At 38.1% G+C, this 19,356-nt stretch overlaps 1 protein-coding gene and 1 long non-coding RNA gene across 4 annotated transcripts in view; one reads left to right on the top strand and one right to left on the bottom strand.

Moving 5' to 3' along the window:
- GNS (glucosamine (N-acetyl)-6-sulfatase) overlaps window positions 1-19,356 on the top strand; it is a 48,915-nt gene that overhangs the window by 9,121 nt on the left and 20,438 nt on the right. For all 3 annotated transcript variants that reach the window (XM_077111305.1, XM_077111306.1, XM_077111304.1), the window contains 6 exons: window positions 340-405; window positions 843-941; window positions 6,277-6,444; window positions 8,054-8,136; window positions 11,252-11,370; window positions 13,786-13,889. In XM_077111305.1, the coding sequence (XP_076967420.1) occupies window positions 340-405; window positions 843-941; window positions 6,277-6,444; window positions 8,054-8,136; window positions 11,252-11,370; window positions 13,786-13,889 (639 nt within the window). The remainder of the gene's footprint in view (window positions 1-339; window positions 406-842; window positions 942-6,276; window positions 6,445-8,053; window positions 8,137-11,251; window positions 11,371-13,785; window positions 13,890-19,356) is intronic.
- Window positions 6,276-18,552, bottom strand: LOC143642649 (uncharacterized). The gene is made up of 2 exons (XR_013155774.1): window positions 18,463-18,552; window positions 6,276-6,840 (listed from the first exon to the last, which is right to left on the bottom strand). It is a non-coding gene; the product is annotated as an uncharacterized LOC143642649 (long non-coding RNA).

Here is a 19,356-nt window from a genome sequence, read left to right as displayed (position 1 = left end):
TGTCTTTGACAGGGATTTGGAGGTTTGTTATCAAATGTGATCAAAGGTGGGGTTTGTTTACAAAATACCTGAGCAGGTCTAAGGACCTTCAGTGTCTTTCCCAGTCATGTAGGTAGCTAAGCGCTATGAGCTACTCTCAGTATGGAGGGGAGTCCCAGGTCCTGTATCCCCACATCTGGTATTCTTTACTTTTTTAATAGTTTATATGTATGTTTGGGAAAATCGAGTACTCACAATGCTCCAGACACTGATCTTAAAAGATTCTACAGTTTTCTAGTTTCTTTCTCTGGTCTGGGCATGTCTGAGGACTTCTAATGTCCGTTCTGTTTTGCTTTTCAGTATGGAGCCCTGGATGCAGGAGGACTAGAACACGTTCCTCTGGGCTGGAGTTACTGGTATGCCTTGGTGAGTGATTATTGAAGTCAGTGGCAGTTATATGCAACCTTACAGATGCAAACTGTGCTTACTCTCCAGTTTAGTTCTAATATGACATAACTGAGTTTGCTTTTACTGTTGGCTGTTTAATCTCCTTAAAAGAAAGTCTGCTGATTTGTGAGTCACTCCATTCTGTGATGTTTCTCCTATATGACATAGGGTTTAACAGAAGTTTGTTGTTCTGCCTCATCTACTCTGGCTTTTAAACTAGGACATACTATTGAAATAACTAGCAGTTAATAAAATCCTAGTCAAAAAATGTAATTCAGTATTGACTTAGATAATTAAGCTTTTTTTATGTCTTATCACTGTTTAAACAGCAGATAGTTAAGCACAGCCTGTATTTAGACTTTCATTTTATGTGCTAATCTCATAACAAATTTTGCTTTTTCTTTTTTCTCAAACAGGAAAAGAATTCTAAATACTATAATTATACCCTCTCTATCAATGGGAAGGCACGGAAGCATGGTGAAAACTACAGTGTGGACTACCTGACAGATGTTTTGGTGAGTTACTTTAGCTCTGTCCTTTTGTCCACATTTGAGTAGACTATCCCTAGAAAACCTGTAATCATATCTGTTCATGTAGGGTGATATAAATGCATAGTAACTTTCGTCTAACTGCCAAAGAATATTTCCAACTCTTTAAAATCTTCTGAGAGTATTTTCCTTTGTTATATAGGCCAGGCTTAGATCTTACGTTCTTGAAATTCAAGCAACAAATCCCTTTCCCAAAGGCTGATCACTGATAATTTAGAGATTATGTCATAGGGGTTTTATTTTATAGAGGCTCCTACTCTTGATCCTAGTTTTACTCACAGGCTGCAATATGAAGGACTCACATGCTTTATCAGGAAGGTGCAGGCAGGTGATAAGGGAATTCTTTGGACATTGCATATTTATATTATAATGAGTTACTGAGATTGGATGAATTTGGGACCCTCCTATCCTGTCTAAGGTGTTTTAAATGGCACCCCTACATAGCACATTCATTCACCAAATTTTTGAGCACTCATTAGAGCAGGTGTTCAACAATGCATGAAGCAACCCTGATTATGTGGAAAGCAATTTTCCTAGCAGTCGGCGATTTTATTTGTGTGTGCGTGCATGTGTGTAAACACTCATTTGTTATCCCATTTGGTGGTGATCAGTTACAGAAATAAGGCAGGGTATGGAGATTACTTAGGTAACATTAAGCTGCAAACTAAAGGTGTGGGAATAATACATAGATCGGGCGCAAAAGTGCCACAGATGTTTTGGTGAGTTGGCTCTTTTTTTACTTTTTTTTTTTTTTTAACTTTTTTTATTAATTAAAAAAATTAACAAACAAAACATTAAGAGATCATTCCATTCTACATATACAATCGGTAATTCTTAATATCATCACATAGTTGCACATTCATCATTTCTTAGAACATTTGCATCAATTTAGAAAAAGAAATAAAAAGACAACAGAAAAAGAAATAAAACGATAACAGGGAAAAAAAGATTATACATACCATACCCCTTACCCCTCGCTTTCATTTACCACTGGCATTTCAAACTAAATTTATTTTAACATTTGTTCCCCCTATTATTTATTTTTATTCCATATGTTCTCCTCTTCTGCTGATATAGTAGCTAAAAGGAGCATCAGACGCAATGTTTTCACATTTGCAGAGTCTCATTGTGAAAGCTATATCATTGTTCAATCATCATCAAGAAACATGGCTACTGGAACACAGCTCTACATTTTCAGGCAGTTCCCTCCAGCCTCTCCACTACATCTTGAACAACAAGGTGATATCTACTTAATGCATAAGAATAACCTCCAGAATAACCTCTCAACACTGTTTGGAATCTCTCAGCCATTGACACTTAGTCTCATTTCACTCTTCCTCCTTTGGTCGAGAAGGTTCTCTCAATCCCTTGATGTTAATTCTCAGCTCATTCTAGGGTTTTTTCTCAGTCCCTTGATACTGAGTCTCAGCTCATTCCAGGATCTCTGTCCCACGTTGCCAGGAAGGTCCACACCCCTGGGAGTCATGTCCCACGCAGAGAAGGGAAGGGTGGTGAGACTGCTCATTGTGTTGGCTGGAGAGAGAGGCCACATCTGAGCAACAAAAGAGGCTCTTTTGGGGGTGACTCTTAGGCCTAAATTTTAAGTAGACTTGACCTATCCTTTGTGGGGTTAAGTTTCATGTGAACAAACCCCAAGCCTGGGGGCTCAGCCTATAGCTTTGGTTGTCCACACTGCTTGTGAGAATATCAAGAATTCAACTTGGGGAAGTTGAATTTCTCCCCACTCTCACCACTCCCCAAAGGGGGCTTGCAAATACTTTTCCAGTCACTGATCAAATCACTCTGGGATTCATCGGGGCATCACTCTGGACAAACATTATGACATTCACTCAAACTATCTACATGAGTTATATTAAGAAATGCTTTAGTCAAAATATAAATTTTGTAACAAACATTTTTTGCTTTAGTCTCACACATAAGGTGACATTTTAAAGTATTATCATCTATTTCAACACCCTGCAATAATGACATTCCTTTGTTCTTCCTCAGGCAAAAACATTTCTTAAATTTGTACATTGTACATTGCACTATTAATATACACTCTAGGCATTCCTAGATTATACCATCTCTATCTTTACCATCTATCTTTCTTTCTGATTTCATTTATGTCCCCAGTCCTCCTCCCTCTATCATTCTCACATGCAGGTTCATTCAGTGTTTTAACATAATTACGTTACTGTTAGGTAGTATTGTGCTGTCCATATCTGAGATTTTATATTCAGTCCTGTTGTACAATCTGTATCCCTTCAGCTCCAATCACCCAATATCTCACCCTATTTCTATCTCCTGATGGTCTCTGTTACCAAGGAAGTATTCTAAGTTTATTCACTAATGTCAGTTCATGTCAGTGAGACCATACAGTATTTGTCCTTTTGTTTCTGGCTAATTACACTCAGCATAATGTCCTTAAGGTCCATTCATGTTGTTACATACTTCATAACTTTATTCTGTCTTACAGCTGCATAATATTCCATCTTATGTAAATGTCACAGTTTGTTTAGTCAACTGTCTGTTGATGGACATTTTGGCTGTTTCCATCACTTGGTAATTGTTAATAATGCTGCTATAAACATGTAAATGTCCATTTGTGTCCTTGGCCTCGTGACCTTTGAGTAGAGACAGCATATACATGGGTCCTGTTTTTTAAACCATTCTGCCAGACTATCTCTTTTGATTGGATTAACATTCAGTGTTATTACTGTATGGGGTAGTACTTTCTTCTACTATTTTGCCTTCTGGATTTTATATGTCATATCTAATTTTCCTTCCTTTTACCTTTACTCATAGTCTTCTTTTCTACACTCTTCTCTACACCTCTCTCTTCTGTGTTTGTATCTGTCTCTAGTGTTCCCTTTAGTATTTCTTGCAGAGCTGGTCTCTTGGTCACAAATTCTCTCAGTGATTTTTTTGTCTGAAAATGTTTTCATTTCTCCCTCATTTTTGAAGGACAATTTTGCTGGATATAGAACTCTTGGTTGGCAGTTTTTCTCTTTTAATAATTTAAATATATTATCCCACTGTCTTCTCGCCTCCATGGTTTCTGCTGAGAGATCTGTGCATAGTCTTATTGGGCTTCCCTTGTATGTGATGGATTGCTTTTCTCTTGCTGCTTTCAAGATCCTCTTTTTCTCTTTGACCTTGGACATTCTGATCATTAAATATCTTGGAGTATGTCTGTTTGGATCTGTTCTCTTTGGGGTACGCTGCACTTCTTGGATCTGTAATTTTAAGTCTTTCATAAGAGTTGGGAAATTTTCAGTGATAATTTCCTCCATTAGTTTTTCTCCTCCTTTTCCATTCTCTTCTTCTTCTGGGACACCCACAACACGTATATTCATGCGCTTCATATTGTCTTTCAATTCCCTGAGTCCCTGCTCATATTTTTCCATTTTTTTTCCTATAGTTTCTGTTTCTTGTTGGATTTCAGATGTTCTGTCCTCCGGTTCATTAATCCTATGTTCTGCCTCTCGAAATCTACCATTGTAGGTTTCCATTGTTTTTTTCATCTCTTCTACTGTGTCTTTCATTTCCATAAGTTCTGTGATTTGTTTTCTCAGACTTTCAGTTTCTTCTTTTTGTTCCTTCCTTGCCTTTTTTATATCCTCCCTCAATTCATTGATTTGGTTTTTGATGAGGTTTTCCATGTCTGTTCGTATATTCTGAATTAGTTATTTCAGCTCCTGTATGTCATTTGAATTGTTGGTTTGTTCCTTTGACTGGGCCATATCTTCAATTTCCTTAGTGTGATTTGTTATTTTTTTGCTGGCGTCTAGGCATTTAATTACCTTAATTAGTTTATTCTGGAGATTGCTTTCACTTCTTTTATCTAGGGTTTTCTTGCTGGATGAATTTGTTGTCTATCTGTTCTTTGACATTCTGTTCAGCTTTATCTGAACCTTTAGCTTAGGTTTTGTTTAACAGAGGAGAATTTTTCAGTTCTTGTTTTCTTGTTTCTTGCCCTGCTTGTGTGGTGCCTTTCCCCCCCACATACTTAGGAGGGTCTGCTTAGATATTATAGACCCCAGCCAGATTTTCCCAGACCAGACTGGCCTCCTATCAGGAGGAAAGAGTCACCTGCATCGGTTTTCCCTGAGCATGAGACCTAGCAGGTTGAAAGACTTTCCTGTGAAGTCTCTGGACTCTGTTTTTCTTATCCTGCCCAGTATGTGGCGCTTGTCTGACTGCAGGTCCCACCAGCATAAGATGATGCGGTACCTTTAACTTTGGCTGGGGGTTTATTGGAGACAGAGGAGAGGGTGTAGGCTGGTTTTAATGGCTTCAAATTACCAAGCACTGGTGTCTGAATTCCTTGATGGAGGGATTCCACCTGGGTGGGCCTTCACCCCTCCCCTGGGGAAGGCACAGGCTCCAGATAAGCCCCCAAAAGAGCTCACTTCTGCCTATGCCTGGGGCAGTTGCAGCCTGAAAAGTCCTGCCGCTGTATCCAGAGGCAGTCAAGCCTTTGTAGATACACAGCCACAAAAACCTGTTTCCTTCTTTTTTTTCCCCCTTTTTCTGTCAGTCCTGCCCCCTTGGTGCTGGGGCAAAAATGAGCAACCTCCGCTTTGATGGGTTCACCTAAGCTGGGGGCCTATTTTTAGTAGTCAGAATTCATTAATTAGTTCCACAATTGGCGTTTGATTGTGCCCAGTCCCTGCTGCTGGTAAAGTCCCTCCTTTCCCCTCTGGGAAGCGGCCTGTGGGGGAGGGGCGCTGACCGCCACAGCTTTGGGAACTCACGGTTTTGGGGGGTGCTCGCAGCTGGTCCAGCTGGTCCAGACTGGGGTACGCTGTGTGTCTGGTCACTGACGTGACCCCAGGAGCTGTTCTGTACTGTTTCTGGTTATTTAGCAGTTGTTCTGGAGGACGAACTAAAACGCGCACGTTGTTAAGCCACCATCTTGACCCGGAACCCTCCTTTTTTTTTTTTTGAAACGTCAAATGTGTGTACTCTAAGTTGTATTTATGTAAGTTAATAGTAAAATGACCAAATAACTATTTCCTTACAAAGATATAACAATTTCTAGATCATGTAAAATCAACAAGCTCTTAATCACTTCATGATTGTATACTTTTTTAATTTTTAGTATAAATATTGCCCTGAAACTAAATGTATTTGCTCCAATAACACACTTAGAAAATGACTATGACATAAGACTGTGTGCTAAGATGGATTAAAAACTAGCATGACCCTCTACCCTCTGTTCACCAGAGAATAATTATCTGTTAAGTACTCAACTATTGGTTAAGGTAGGAGATGATGGCATCTTTGTATGTATCAGGCCAATGTCTCCTTGGACTTCCTGGACTACAAATCGAACTCTGAGCCCTTCTTCATGATGATCTCCACACCAGCACCTCATTCACCTTGGACAGCTGCACCTCAGTACCAGAAGAGCTTCCAGAATGTCTTTGCACCAAGAAGCAAGAACTTCAACATCCATGGAATGGTAGCTTTCCCTAATCCTTGAACTAAGCCATACTCGGTGTAATTAATTGTATAATATACTTGTCAGGAAGACTTTGAGCACTTAGCTGATTTACCTTTAAGATCTTTTAAAGATAATTATACTTGTCCCAATGAGCATAGTATAAACTTGCTTGAGAAACGGAGAAGAGTCCTCCCATGCACCCAGTGAGCAGCTGGAGAGTCCATAGAGAATGTTAAGGAAACGTCTTCTTTCCTGCTTCCAGATGTATCCTTCAGGCTTTCCTCATAACCTTGGGTTTGGCTCTCCTCCCACCTGGCAGTGGCTGGTCCATGTCGCTCAGGGCCAGGCTGGACCTGCGTCCATCTCTGCATGACCTGCTCCTGGCTTGCAGCTAGGAAGAGGGATGGGGCAGTGCTGTGTGGTTGGAAAGAAAAGTTGAATGGAGAAATGAGCCAGAGTGGGGAGATGATTAATTGCTACAACGTCATAATATTTTATTTCATGTGCCAGTTACTGGATGTAAGGTGGCAGAAGGCCTTCACTGTCTCCTGCCCTTCAGTTGGAGATCCTAATTGCTTATGATCTTAGAAAGAATGACTCTTGGAGTCAGACTTAGAACAACCACTCTCTAGAAGAGGACCATGAGCAAGATTTTTCTCTTGAAAATTGTAGATTCTGATCCCTTATAAGACTGTGGCTTAGATTAAAGTACATGAAACATCTAGCATACTACCTGGCACATTATAAGCATGTGCTTGTTAAGTATGATTATAAAGCTAAGTGAATTTTTTTTTTTTTCACTAAAGGCCCATTCCCAAACTGTTTCAAAATAATAGAATCTCCCATGAGCAAATGAGTTTGGAAACTTTGTGCTAAATTAAAGTCTCTCTGCTGTAGGGCCTCTTGTAGTTATTGATGTTCTGATGTGAATTTCTAATAGGATATATGCTATGTAGCATTTTTCAAACATTTCACTAAAGAATGCTTGGAGGAACAGAGTTTTGGGAAATGATGACTTGTCTTTTTAATAGAGTATTCATGGTGTGTTGGGATGGTGATGTTTTTGTTTTTAAAAATGTGGCTTTTTTTTTTTTAATGGGAAGGACCCTTCAAGTTTGGACTTAAAGTTTTAGGAAATCCCTATAATGGGATTTTTCCCAAAGGTTTCAGATGATCATTACCTTGGGTAGGAAAATAGAGGGCAAGTGGAATGATAACTTACTAGCCCAAACTTATAGAAAGATAAAATTAATCTTTGCCCATTTGTAGTTCAAAAGCACAAAATCATAGTTAATAAATCTAATCCGATTTTAGCCAATAGTTTTCCAGTGTCATTGACTGAATCTTTTATTAATGCTTATTAAATGCTGCTAACAAAGGGGCTGATACCTTTTACAGTGTAAAAAGCGGCAGGAAGAATCTGACAAATGAGTGGTAGCATAGATAACCTGCAGAAATTTTCTTTTAGGAACAGAGTGGAGGGGAGGGAAGGTCTGAAGTTGTTTAAACAAGTTTCAATTAGTTTTTTTTTTGTAAGAGTATTAAATGATCCTTTTCCCGTCTAATCTAGTACTTTATTTCACTATGGTGATTTGGTGTTAACATATTGTTTTCTTCTAAATTTTAGAACAAGCACTGGTTAATTAGACAAGCCAAGACCCCAATGACTAATTCTTCAATACAGTTTTTAGATAATGCATTTAGAGGAAGGTAAGAGCTTCTGCTTTCTCAATCTCGGTGGTCTTTGAGGACCCTTAAAATCAGTCTATGAACAGGGGACTGCACCACATGTTTTCTGTTTGTTGTTTAAATGCGAAGTATTTTATTTTAAAACTTCTAAAATTTGCAAACAAGATGCCCTAGTTTAATAAGATGGTTTTCTAAAGCTGAATGTACTCATTTGCAGCTCAGTTTTTCTGCTTGGAATATAAAAATAATTTCCTTAGAGCATCTTTCCAGAAACCTACAACCTCCACATGAGTCCCCAGTCCAGATAAGCCCTGAAACCTAGCCCAGCCTCTCCAGAACATCAGATAGTTCCAGCTCCCTACCCCATACTAGTGACAGACCCTTACAATTTCAAAAATTTAGAATTCCCATAGCCCATACACCCATAAAGAAAGGGATGGAAAGATCAAAGGTGATAGTGGAATTATACAGAAAAGATAGGACTTAACAAATGAAAATGAAAGCTGAATCAGTAAATTATCTCTTTTAGTCTCCAGTATTTTAGAGCAGCTAGAAGTAAAGATCTAAAATTGTGAAATTGTAACCCATGTCAAAGTCTGAAATATGTTCTACAACTAATTGTGGTGCTGTGCTTTGAAATTTATAGCTTTTTTGTATATATGTTATTCACCAAAAAAAAGAAGGAAAAAAAAGTTGATTGTGATGATAAGAAGTATTTAACCCCTCTAGTCTCCTATATTCTGGCGCAGCTAGAAGGAAAAATATGAGAGGATCTTATGGTATAGCCCATGACAAACTCTGGGATCTATCCTGTAACCACTTTTTGAAGGGTGCTTTGAAAACTACTTCTTTTTTATTTCTTTGCTTTGCGTGTATGTTATACTATGCAATAAAAATAGTTTTAAAACAAACAAAAAACAACTTCTTAAAACTCCTAGTTGGGAACATTACTATTTTGATGACCTGTGATTAGTTAAACTGCTCAGTCTCAGGTAAAACATCCTTTTTTTTCCCCCTTCATAAGGGTTTAAGAAATTCTAGAACAGATATGTTTTGCTAGCCTTGTACTGGCATTTTCATTCCATATGTGTCTTTACCACGTGGCTATTTTTTTACATATTTATTTTTTAGTGAGGTATCTTCACGTACCGTATGGTCCATCCAAAGTATACTATCAGTGGTTCACAATATCATCACACACTTGTGTATTCACCACCATAATCATTTTTAGAACATTTACATCACTCCAGAAGAAGAAATAAAAAGAAAAAAAATACATAATCCCATACCGCAGTCCCCTCCCTCTTGTTGACCACTAGTATTTCAATCTATCCAATTTTTTTAACTGCTTTTCCCACCCCTATATATATATATATATATATATATATATATGTATGTATATACACACACACATATGTAAAATATATGTATGCATGTTTTTTTGGCCTTATTTTTTTTACTTATCTGTCCATATCCTGGATAAAGGGAGCATCAGCCACAAGATTTTCACAGTCACACAGTAACATTGTCAAAGCTATATAGTTACCATCATCTTCAAGAATCAAGCCTACTGGAAATCTCTCAGCCACTGAAACTTTATTTTGTCTCATTGCTCTCTTTCCCCTTTTGGTCAAGAAATCTTTCTCAGTCCTGTGATGCCAGGTCCCTGTTCGTCCCTGGGAGTCATTGGGAGTCATGTCCCACATAAGTGAGTTCACCTGTTGAGTTGAGTAACAAGAGGTTCTCTGGGGGTGACTCTTAGGCATAATAATATGTAGGCTTAGCTTCTCCTTTGCAGGAATAAGTTTCCTAGGGGCAAGTTCCAAGATCAAAGTCTCAGCCTGTTGAATTGGTTGTCTCCACTACTTGCAAGAATATCAGGAAGTCCCCAGGTAGAGAAGTTTAATATTTCTTCCTTTCTCCCCAGTCTCCAAAGGAGACTTTGCAAATACTTTTTTACTCTCTGCCCAAAATTACCCTGGGATGTATCGGGCATCACATTAACCTATAAAACCAACAAGATCTCACTCCCTTTTAAGATTCCATGTATTGTGGTGTTTGAATAAACTGACCACATGGTTATTTTTGAGACAAGGCAAAGATGGGGAGCAAGTCAGTGGGAAAAATGGTGTGATGGGAAGAGATCCTTTACATTCCATTAGTATGAGGTGGCCTTTGGACCTCAAGACTAGTTTAAAAAATCCATTTTTATGACTTGTTAGAGAATATTGCAAACTTGAGCCATTAAGTAGAATTTTTGTTTTTCCTAGATGTCCAAGAGACATTTTCACCAAAATGTCTCTTGGTGAGAAATCAGCCCAAATAGTTGACAAAAGATCCACCAAAGGCTTAGGAACAAAATATTTGCCTTTTATATTCGGAATTTCCAAGAAATTCTTTTGTTGATTTTTAAAAATCCATTACTTTCCCTTAGGGATTATTTAGTTTAGACTAAGCGTCTACAAACTTTTTCTGTAAAAGCCCAGATAGTAAATATTATAGAGTTGAAGGCCAACAGATGTCTCTGTTGTCATTATTTAATTCTGCTTTTATAGTGCAAAAACAGCCCTAACAATGTGTAAATGAATGAGTATAGCTCTGTTCCGATAAAATTTTATATGTAAAACATGGCAGGGATACACAGGTAGTTCAGTGGTTAGAATGCCCACCTTCCATACAGGAGACCCGGGTTCGATTTCCAGACCATGCCCTTCCCCCCACCCCCCAAAAAAAACGTGGCAGACCAACCATAGGCCATAGGCTGTAGTTTGCCAATCCCTGATTTTTTACAAGTCAAAAAAAATGTTAATCACTTGTAGCACAGGTATATCTGAATTAGTGTGTAGTAATTAATACTGAATTAACTTCCCTTCTAGTTGTCTCTACTCTCATCACCAGTGACGATAAATAATAAAACTAACTGATTATAAAAAGCCTAATTTGTTGCTTTGGAAACAAGTTTGGAATGAGCTATTATATTCTGTAATTTTCTAATCTAATATTTTGTTGCAGAGGATTTGGAAGTTGAGCTTATAGGGAATGATTTTTGTATCTCTTTGAACTTCATTTTTGCTTTTTTTTTTTTGCTTCAGCCATTGCCTCTGAAGTCCCCATTGCTTCCTCTGTTCATATGCAGGTGGCAGACTCTACTCTCAGTTGATGACCTTGTGGAGAAACTGGTAAAGAGATTGGAGTTCAATGGGGATCTCAATAACACTTACATCTTTTATACATCAGACAATGGCTATCACACAGGTAATGGGCAGGGTTACATATTCCTGAGATCTTTGTGTCTTACCTCATTCACTGGAAGGACGTTCTAGTTCTTTTAAGTAGTAGACATGCCAGAGGAAGGTGTTCTTGCCCTTAGGACCTCTCTGGGTGGAAGCCAAGTTATTCTCATATGGAGAATTTTGCTGTTGATATGCTAAATTATATGATGTTGTCGGAGTAGGGAGCAGAGATTAATCTTCATGGGTTTGAGTCAGAAAGTCTTTATGGAAGAATTAGAGAACTGAACTAGATTTAAAGGATAAATAGGGCTTAGATAGCAAGAGTAGGACAGTCTGAACATTTAGACCAAAAAAAAGATTGTCTAGGGAAAACCTTATGCTGAATTGTGAAATTCATTTTGAAGTTTTTTTTTAACTGCCGTGTGTGTCAGCCCCTGTCCTTGCGTTACATCCTTTCTACTTTGACTTCTAGTTAAAAACAGAGTTTTTTTCTTTCCCCATCTAAAAATTTCTACTTGAATGGAATTAACTGGAGGCATGCTTATGTAGGAATAGATTGATTAAAATATTCACAATAATTTATTAAATGCCTAAACACTCAAATTAGAGACTTAAAATAACTCCCATAATCCAGCTTTGATTTTTCAGCCACATATGGCCAGACTTTTGAATTTTTCTACCTTTTCAATGTTTTTGTTTTGTTTATTTTTTTGCTAGAATGTTTTGAAGCAAATCTCAGGCATTATGTGATTCCACATGTCAGCACTTGTATGTACATTTGACTGATAAAGGGTCGTTTTCACTTTACTATGCAAGTATCATTCTTAAGATATTAGCAGTATTCCTTAATACCATGTAATTCTGAGTCTATATTCAGGTTTGTTTGATTTTTTTTTCCAAGTTTATTATTTATCAGGGTGCAGACAAGGTCTACACACTATAATTCATTATAGCTTTCATTTTGCCACTGATCTATTAGAAAAAGTGGATCTTTTATCCTTCAGAATGCCTTGTATTCTGAATTTCACTACTTACTGTCTTTTGATTCTTTAACTCATTCGTTTATACTTGGCATTTTTTAGAGATTGGTAATTAGATCTAGAGGCTTGAAATTCACATTTTTGGACGAAAATCCTTCCTCAGTGATGGCTGCAGTGCTTCCTGTTACATTCTGTCGTGAGGCACATGGTACCGTGGCCCCACTTTAAGGGATGCTGGTGTTGATGGTGGTCCAGGTGGTCTCAGCCTGATCCCTTCTTGTGACCCTTTTTATGATGAAAGCTTCCTTTGATGATTGTTGCCTAAATCTGTTATTCTCTTAGGAACTGCAAAATGTTGATTTGATAATTCTGTCTTTCCTTTCACATTTATTAACTGGAATTCCTCAGAGAGGAACATTCTTTCATCAACTATTAGTTATCTTGAAATGAAGTTTATTTAGGAAAAGCAGGGTAAATGTTTATTTTCCTTTAGCAGTTTTTGGAGTAACCTCATTCACTTGGTGTTCTAGTTTGCTAGCTGCCTGAATGCAATATACCAGTAACAGAATGGCTTTTAAAAAGGGGAGTTTAATAGGTTGCTAGTTTACAGGTGTAGTTTACAGTTAAACGTGTCTGTAGAATTGTCCAATCAAAGGTATCCATCCAGGGAATGATAACTTGGTTCAAGAAGACCGATGAAGTTTAGGGTTTCTCTGTCAAGTGAGAAGGCACATGGTGAACACTGTCAGGGCTTCTCTTTCAGCTGGAAGGGCACATGGCGAACGCAGTGTCATCTGCTAGCTTTCTCACCTGGCTTCCTGTTTCATGAAGCTCCCCGGGAGGCATTTTCCTCCTTCATTTCCAAAAGTCACTGGCTCGTGGACTCTTCTTTGTGGTGCTGCAGCATTCTCTGCTCTCTTCAAATCTCCTTCATTTCCAAAATGTTTCCTCTTTTATAGAACTCCAGAAACTTACCAAGACCCACCCAAATGGGTGGAGACATATCACCTAATCCAATTTAACAACCACTCTTGATGGGGTTACATCTCCAGGGAGATGATCTAATTACATATTCAAACATGCAGTATTGGATAGGGATTATTCTGCCTTTACGAAATGGGATTTTAATTAAAACATGGCTTTTTTAGGGGACATACATCCTTTCAGACCAGCACAGTTGGCATCATTGTAAACAGATTTTTATGGATTTTTCATTACATTTTTGGTCAGTTTGTCCTATCTTACATCAGTGGGAGTTCCTTGGAGGCATTTATTTAAAGAAGGTAAATTCTTTGTTTCTTGCCTTGTGGTATAAGAGACCCAGGCAAATTAAGTTAATAAAACAAATTTAATAGAACAAAGTTGTTTTAATTTTTGTTACTGGTTAAAGAATTGAAACAAAGCCTGAACTTTGTTCTATCGTGGTTCCATCTTCACTCTGTGTGTTTTGTTTTCAGGGCAGTTTTCATTGCCAATAGACAAAAGACAGCTGTATGAGTTTGATATCAAAGTTCCACTTTTGGTTCGAGGGCCTGGGATCAAACCAAATCAAACAAGCAAGGTAAGTGTAGCAAGATAATGATTGCAAGTAGGCATTTGTCTAAGAAAACCGAGCAGTGACTGGTTAAGTTTCTCCTTCCCTGAGAACCAATCAGTAAGGCTGATTGCCCTGGTTGGCCTAAGATCTTGTAAGTGTATTTTCCAGCCCTCGAAATAGTGATTCCTTTTATTATTATTTTTAAACGCTCTCCCATCCCTCCACCCCAATAAACAGATTTTTTTTACTATACCTGCACATCACATCTTCATGAGTAGTTTTTGTTTGCCTTTGGAGACAATATTTTTACTCTGTATTAGAGCAGAGAGTCTCAGCTTCTCAAAATCACCCTCTGACGTTGTGAAGAAAATGTTATATTCTTGGGCAAAATGAGTAAATTCTGATTAACTTCCTGGGCTTGGAATTAGTGACCCAGTATCTGCCTTTTTTTTTATTTTTTATTTTTATTTTTTTTAATTTATAGGTGGTTCTGAGATATAGCCTGGTTTGGAGCCCACTGTTCTGTAGAGCAGAGCTTCTGAGGTTTTATTGTGCATGTGAATCCCCTGCAGATTTTTTTTCCCCCTGCAGATTTTGATTCTGCTTTTCTGACCATATCCTAGGTGGTATGTGCTGCAGATTAGACTCTCTTTGAGTATAAGGCTATAGGAAACGTATTTTCTGAGAATTAATCTCTCCTTAACTGGGACTCTTCCTTAGTAATACTTTTTTGCTTTCCTGGTTCTGTTTCCTAGAATTGCCGTAGTTATATAATATTCTTTTGTTTCTATTTGCATTTGGTTTCACTATCATTTTCCAAACTTTGTCCCTAAGTCTTCTGAGGTATTTTGTTCCTAGTGATTTTGAGTACTTTGATCCAAAACACTTTCCCTCCAAACCTGGGAGGTGAAAGTTGATAGGCTCTACAAATATGTCTTCTTTTCTTCTTCCCGATACCATAATTAATTTGTAAGACCAAAAAAAAAAAAAAACTAAGTAAATACATAACTTAAACTGAAATTGCAAATTGGATTTCAAAATGTGCCAGACTTTCTGAGTATATATTGGATGTTTGGGTTTATTTTTAGGGTTTTAAGGTATATTTGCTTAAATGCCAGTAAAAGATTGGGTCTTTCACTCATTTTCCTTTTTACTGCTCTTGATGGAGTTCTGTTAAAATTCTCCCAGGAAAGTAAAACAACCTTCATAATTATCTTTTGAGTTTTATTCTCTTAAGACCCACATTCCTAAGACCAGTCACTCCCAACTACAAATTTCAGTGTTATCTAAACGTGCCCTCTTCTTTCAGAGAAAATAAGCAAGTTTGAAAGACCATTAAATCTTAGAGAGTTTTTATTGAGTCTTCTATTCAGAGCTGATTGAGGAAAATATATCTGCAGCTGTGTACAATTCCACTGGACAGTGCTGCCAAGACCACTTGTAACCAGTGGAGGAAAAAAGCTGCTTATGGAAAAACTGTTACTTTAAGTTAACAGTTAAATCAGAAATTTCACCTTTTTTCTAAGCAGTCTAAATGAAGCCCAGCTTCATTAGTAATTAGCAACAATAGTAATTAGCATATATGAATGTTTGGTGTGTACCAGGTGCTATTCTAAATATATTTATATAAAATGTAAATGTTATTTAGAGAACATATATAACATATATATGATATATAATAAATATTTGTATTAAAATGTGTGTGTATGTATATATGTGTGTGTGTGTGTATATATAATAATATTCTAAATAGCACCTGGCACACATAATCCTCACATATAATGACACTTAAAATCCTCACAGATTTATGAGATAATACTAATATCCATTTTACGAATGAGGAAACTGAGATGCAGAAGTTAAATGAGTTGCCCAATATCATATAGCTAAGAAGTGGCCAAGACCTGTAGTTAAACTTTGTGCAGTCTGGCTTCAGAGACCGTTCACTTAAGCATTACACTATATCTCAGTCAACAAGTATTAAGTATTTTCTTGTAACAGCACAGTATACCTGGAGCCTTGGCTAGAACCATGAGCAAGCAGGGAAGATCAATTCTTAATCCCTATGCCAGAGGGCTCCCTTATCTGTCCTGACACCAGTAAAACTAGTTGCTTTACTGAGGCCCAGTTCTCTTGTTTAACCTTCAACTGCCCTGGGTGATAGATCTCAGTTGACCCAGTAAAACCAAAGAAACTGGGATTCCAGAGAAGTTCCTTGGGGTAATCAAGTACTACTTACAATCTGCTACCTGTCACTCTACAGGCCCTTTGCTTCATGAATCTTCTGTTGCATTTAGGGAACTGATGTTTATTGAGCACTTCCTATGAGCCAGGCATTGTTCTACATACTCAAGATTTGGCAGCAAACAAGACAGATAAGATTCTTACCCCTGAGGGAGTTTATCACCCAACAAGGGGTGATAGACAAATGAGACCAAATTAATGAATGGGAATGTCAGTGATAGGTGCTAGGGTGAAAATAGGAAAACATGAAAATGTTTTTGAGGGTTCCGCCAGAGAGCCAGAGACTTTAAATACAGGTATTCATCAAAAGCGTCTGAGACATTTGAGCAGAAACATGGATGTTGAAAAGGATTAAGTCATGGAAGATCTGTGGCAAGGGTGTTCTGAGCAGAACAATAAATGCAAAGACCCAGATGTGGGAATTTGCTTGCCTTGTTCAAGGTACAAAAGGTGGCAGGAGCTGCTTTTACTTCCTTAAGTGAAACATCTCTCTCACCTCTTTGCCTTTGTATGACTGTACCTTCTGTCTGAAATGCTCAGCTGATGTTCCCTGCACCTGGATAACTTACTGTCCTTTAGGGCTTTTGTTTAGGGACCCCATCCAGGAAGTTACCCCAGACTCTACACCTGCATGACTTTGATGCCCTTCCTACATGTTCCCAGTTGGCTTCACAGTTAATCACACCATATTGTGTCTGTCTTCCTCTGAGAGTTCTTAGTGAAGAGAAACTATCTGACCTTAAAATACCCAGCCCTAAACACACGTTGGGCAGCCAGATTGGTTGAACAGACTTTGACGAGGTCATAAGTTAAACGGCAGAATCAATCCTTAAAAATAACTTTGCTTCCAAAAGCCATATTTTGTTGTTGTTGCTGCTGTTGTTACGCTGCTGTGCTGACATGTCGTTTAAGAAGTATGAAATGTAGCAGCTTTTATTTACCACAAAGAAGGTCAGACAGTGGGTGAGTCTTAATGTGTCAGCAGTGCAATTGCATTAGTGCCAGTTGTTCTGTGTAAATGGCTTGGGGTGGTTAAGTGAGGTATAAGCCTAATAGCAAAACAGTTCTTTGACTACTCAGTGGACTGTGTGTCAGTTATTGACAGCAGGGGCAGGTAATGTATGTGGATGCCAAAGATTGCCTGTTGTGGTACTTTTCTCTTCTAGCTAGAAATTCATCCAACTTTAGATTTAGTGATGAAAGTTCCTCAAAAGGTTTTTTAGAAAGAAAAAGGTTAATAAGAAACCTAGAATAATACAGCATGGTCCAAAGGAAATGGAACTGAACTGGAACACCACATTTTGGCTGTAAAACTGTGGACAAGGTCCTTAATTACTCTAAGCCAAGTTATGAAGTTGGGAGGATTTTAGATTAAATTCTCAAGTATGATTAGATGAAACCCTGGCTTCTTCCTTGCTGTGGAAGCTGGGACTGAAGGGCAAGTGCACCTGAAATAGCCCAAGATGTGGGTAGTTCTCTCCTTTCTTATGCATGCAATTACTGTACTTTCACTAAAAGCTTCGGGGTGTTTTCTAATGACTTTGAGTCTTTCTTTGAAACCTCCTATGAATATTTTTAAGCATTTTTTAATTGTAAAATATAACATATCTGTAAAACAGTACATTTCAAAGTATAGCCATGTAGTTATAAAACAGATTTCAGAGTTTGGTATGGGTTACAGTTCTACAATTTTAGGTTTTTCTTTCTAGGTGCTCTAAGACACTGGAGACTAAAAGAAATATCAATATAAAGACTCCGCAGTCATGCTCATTTGTAAAATCCCGTCTTCTGTGTTATAACTCCTCCTCCTTTTTTGATCCTTCTCCCAATCTTTAGGGGTATTTGGGCTATACCCATTCTAACTTCTGTGTTGTAAGGGGCATTTATAATATGGGCTAGGGAGGTAGAACTAGTTGATGTTCTTGGAGAAGCTGGTCCCTCTGGGTTTCAGGACTTATCTAGAGGTTGTAGGTTTCTGGGAAGTAATCTTAGTGCATGAAACTTTTATAGAATCTCAGATAAAGCCCTGGGTGTTCTTTAGCATTGACAGGAATGGTTTTGGTTGGGGGTTGGCAAATCCTGGTAATTAGCAGGATTTAGCTAAGAGTAGCATCCAGAACAGCCTCTCGACTCTATTTGAACTCTCTCAGCCACTGATACCTTATTTTGTTACATTTTTTCCCCTCTTTTGGTCAAGAAGACATTAATCCCATGATGTCAGGGCCAGGCGCAACCCTGGGAGTTATGTACCATATAGTGGGGAGGGTAATGATTTTACTTGAAGGGTTGAGCTTAGAGAGAGGCCACATCTGTGCAATAAACAATATCTTCTGGAAGTAACTCTTAGGCATACCTGTAGGTAGGCTTAGCTTCTCTGCTACCGAAATAGGCTTCTCAAGAGCAGGCCTCAAAAATCAAGGGCATGGGCAGTGCAACCATGCCTCAGTGGCAGAATTCTCGCCTGCCATGCTGGAGACCCAGGTTCGATTCCAGGTGCCTGTCCATGTAAAAAAAAAAATCAAGGGCTTGGCCTATTGACTTGGTAGTCCTAAAAGTTTAAGACAGTTTCAGGGTTTTCCCCAGTGGTAAAGTTTAGTAGTTCAGTATTTTATATCTCATCCCTCAAGGGACTTGGTTAGCACCTTTTAATTATGTGCTCAACATACTCTGGGATGTATCCAGGTATTACATTAAGCTGTACCGAATTACAGGCTCTCATTCCCATTCTGGGCTCCATATGCTTGGGTTGTTTAATTGAACTGTCCAAATAGGTTGAGTTAGATTATGTGCTATAGAAAATTTAGGTTTTGGACAACCTAAATCTCTTTTTTGGTCTCATACAATAGGTGAAATTCTAAAATACAGACAATGTCACTGTTATCCCTCTATTCTGATGTACATTAGTCCTGACCTGATTGGCTTCCTTCTTATCGCTAATTGAAACCTGATCTCTTTTTTGGTTTATTTAACTTTTGCTATATGTGGCAGTGCAGACTTTCAGAGCTGTAGAACTCCAACTCTCAGTCTTAGGTGTCATGCAGTTAGCCAAAGTTCCAGGGAGATACCAGATTATACATATACAGCACAGCATCTCGAAATCTAGAAATAACATTTACAATTCTGGACTAAATGTGACTACTGTAAGAGCGTACAATCTAGGCCCCAGTTTTCCTGTAAGTATTTTCTACAAGAGACCTTGTAATATTTATTCTTTTGTTTTTGACTTCTTTTGTGCCTCATAATGTCC

Source organism: Tamandua tetradactyla, chromosome 7, assembly GCF_023851605.1.
Source record: "Tamandua tetradactyla isolate mTamTet1 chromosome 7, mTamTet1.pri, whole genome shotgun sequence".
Taxonomy (NCBI): domain Eukaryota; kingdom Metazoa; phylum Chordata; class Mammalia; order Pilosa; family Myrmecophagidae; genus Tamandua; species Tamandua tetradactyla.
Note: the sequence above shows the minus strand (reverse complement) of the source record. Positions and strands in the feature narration are given on the sequence as shown.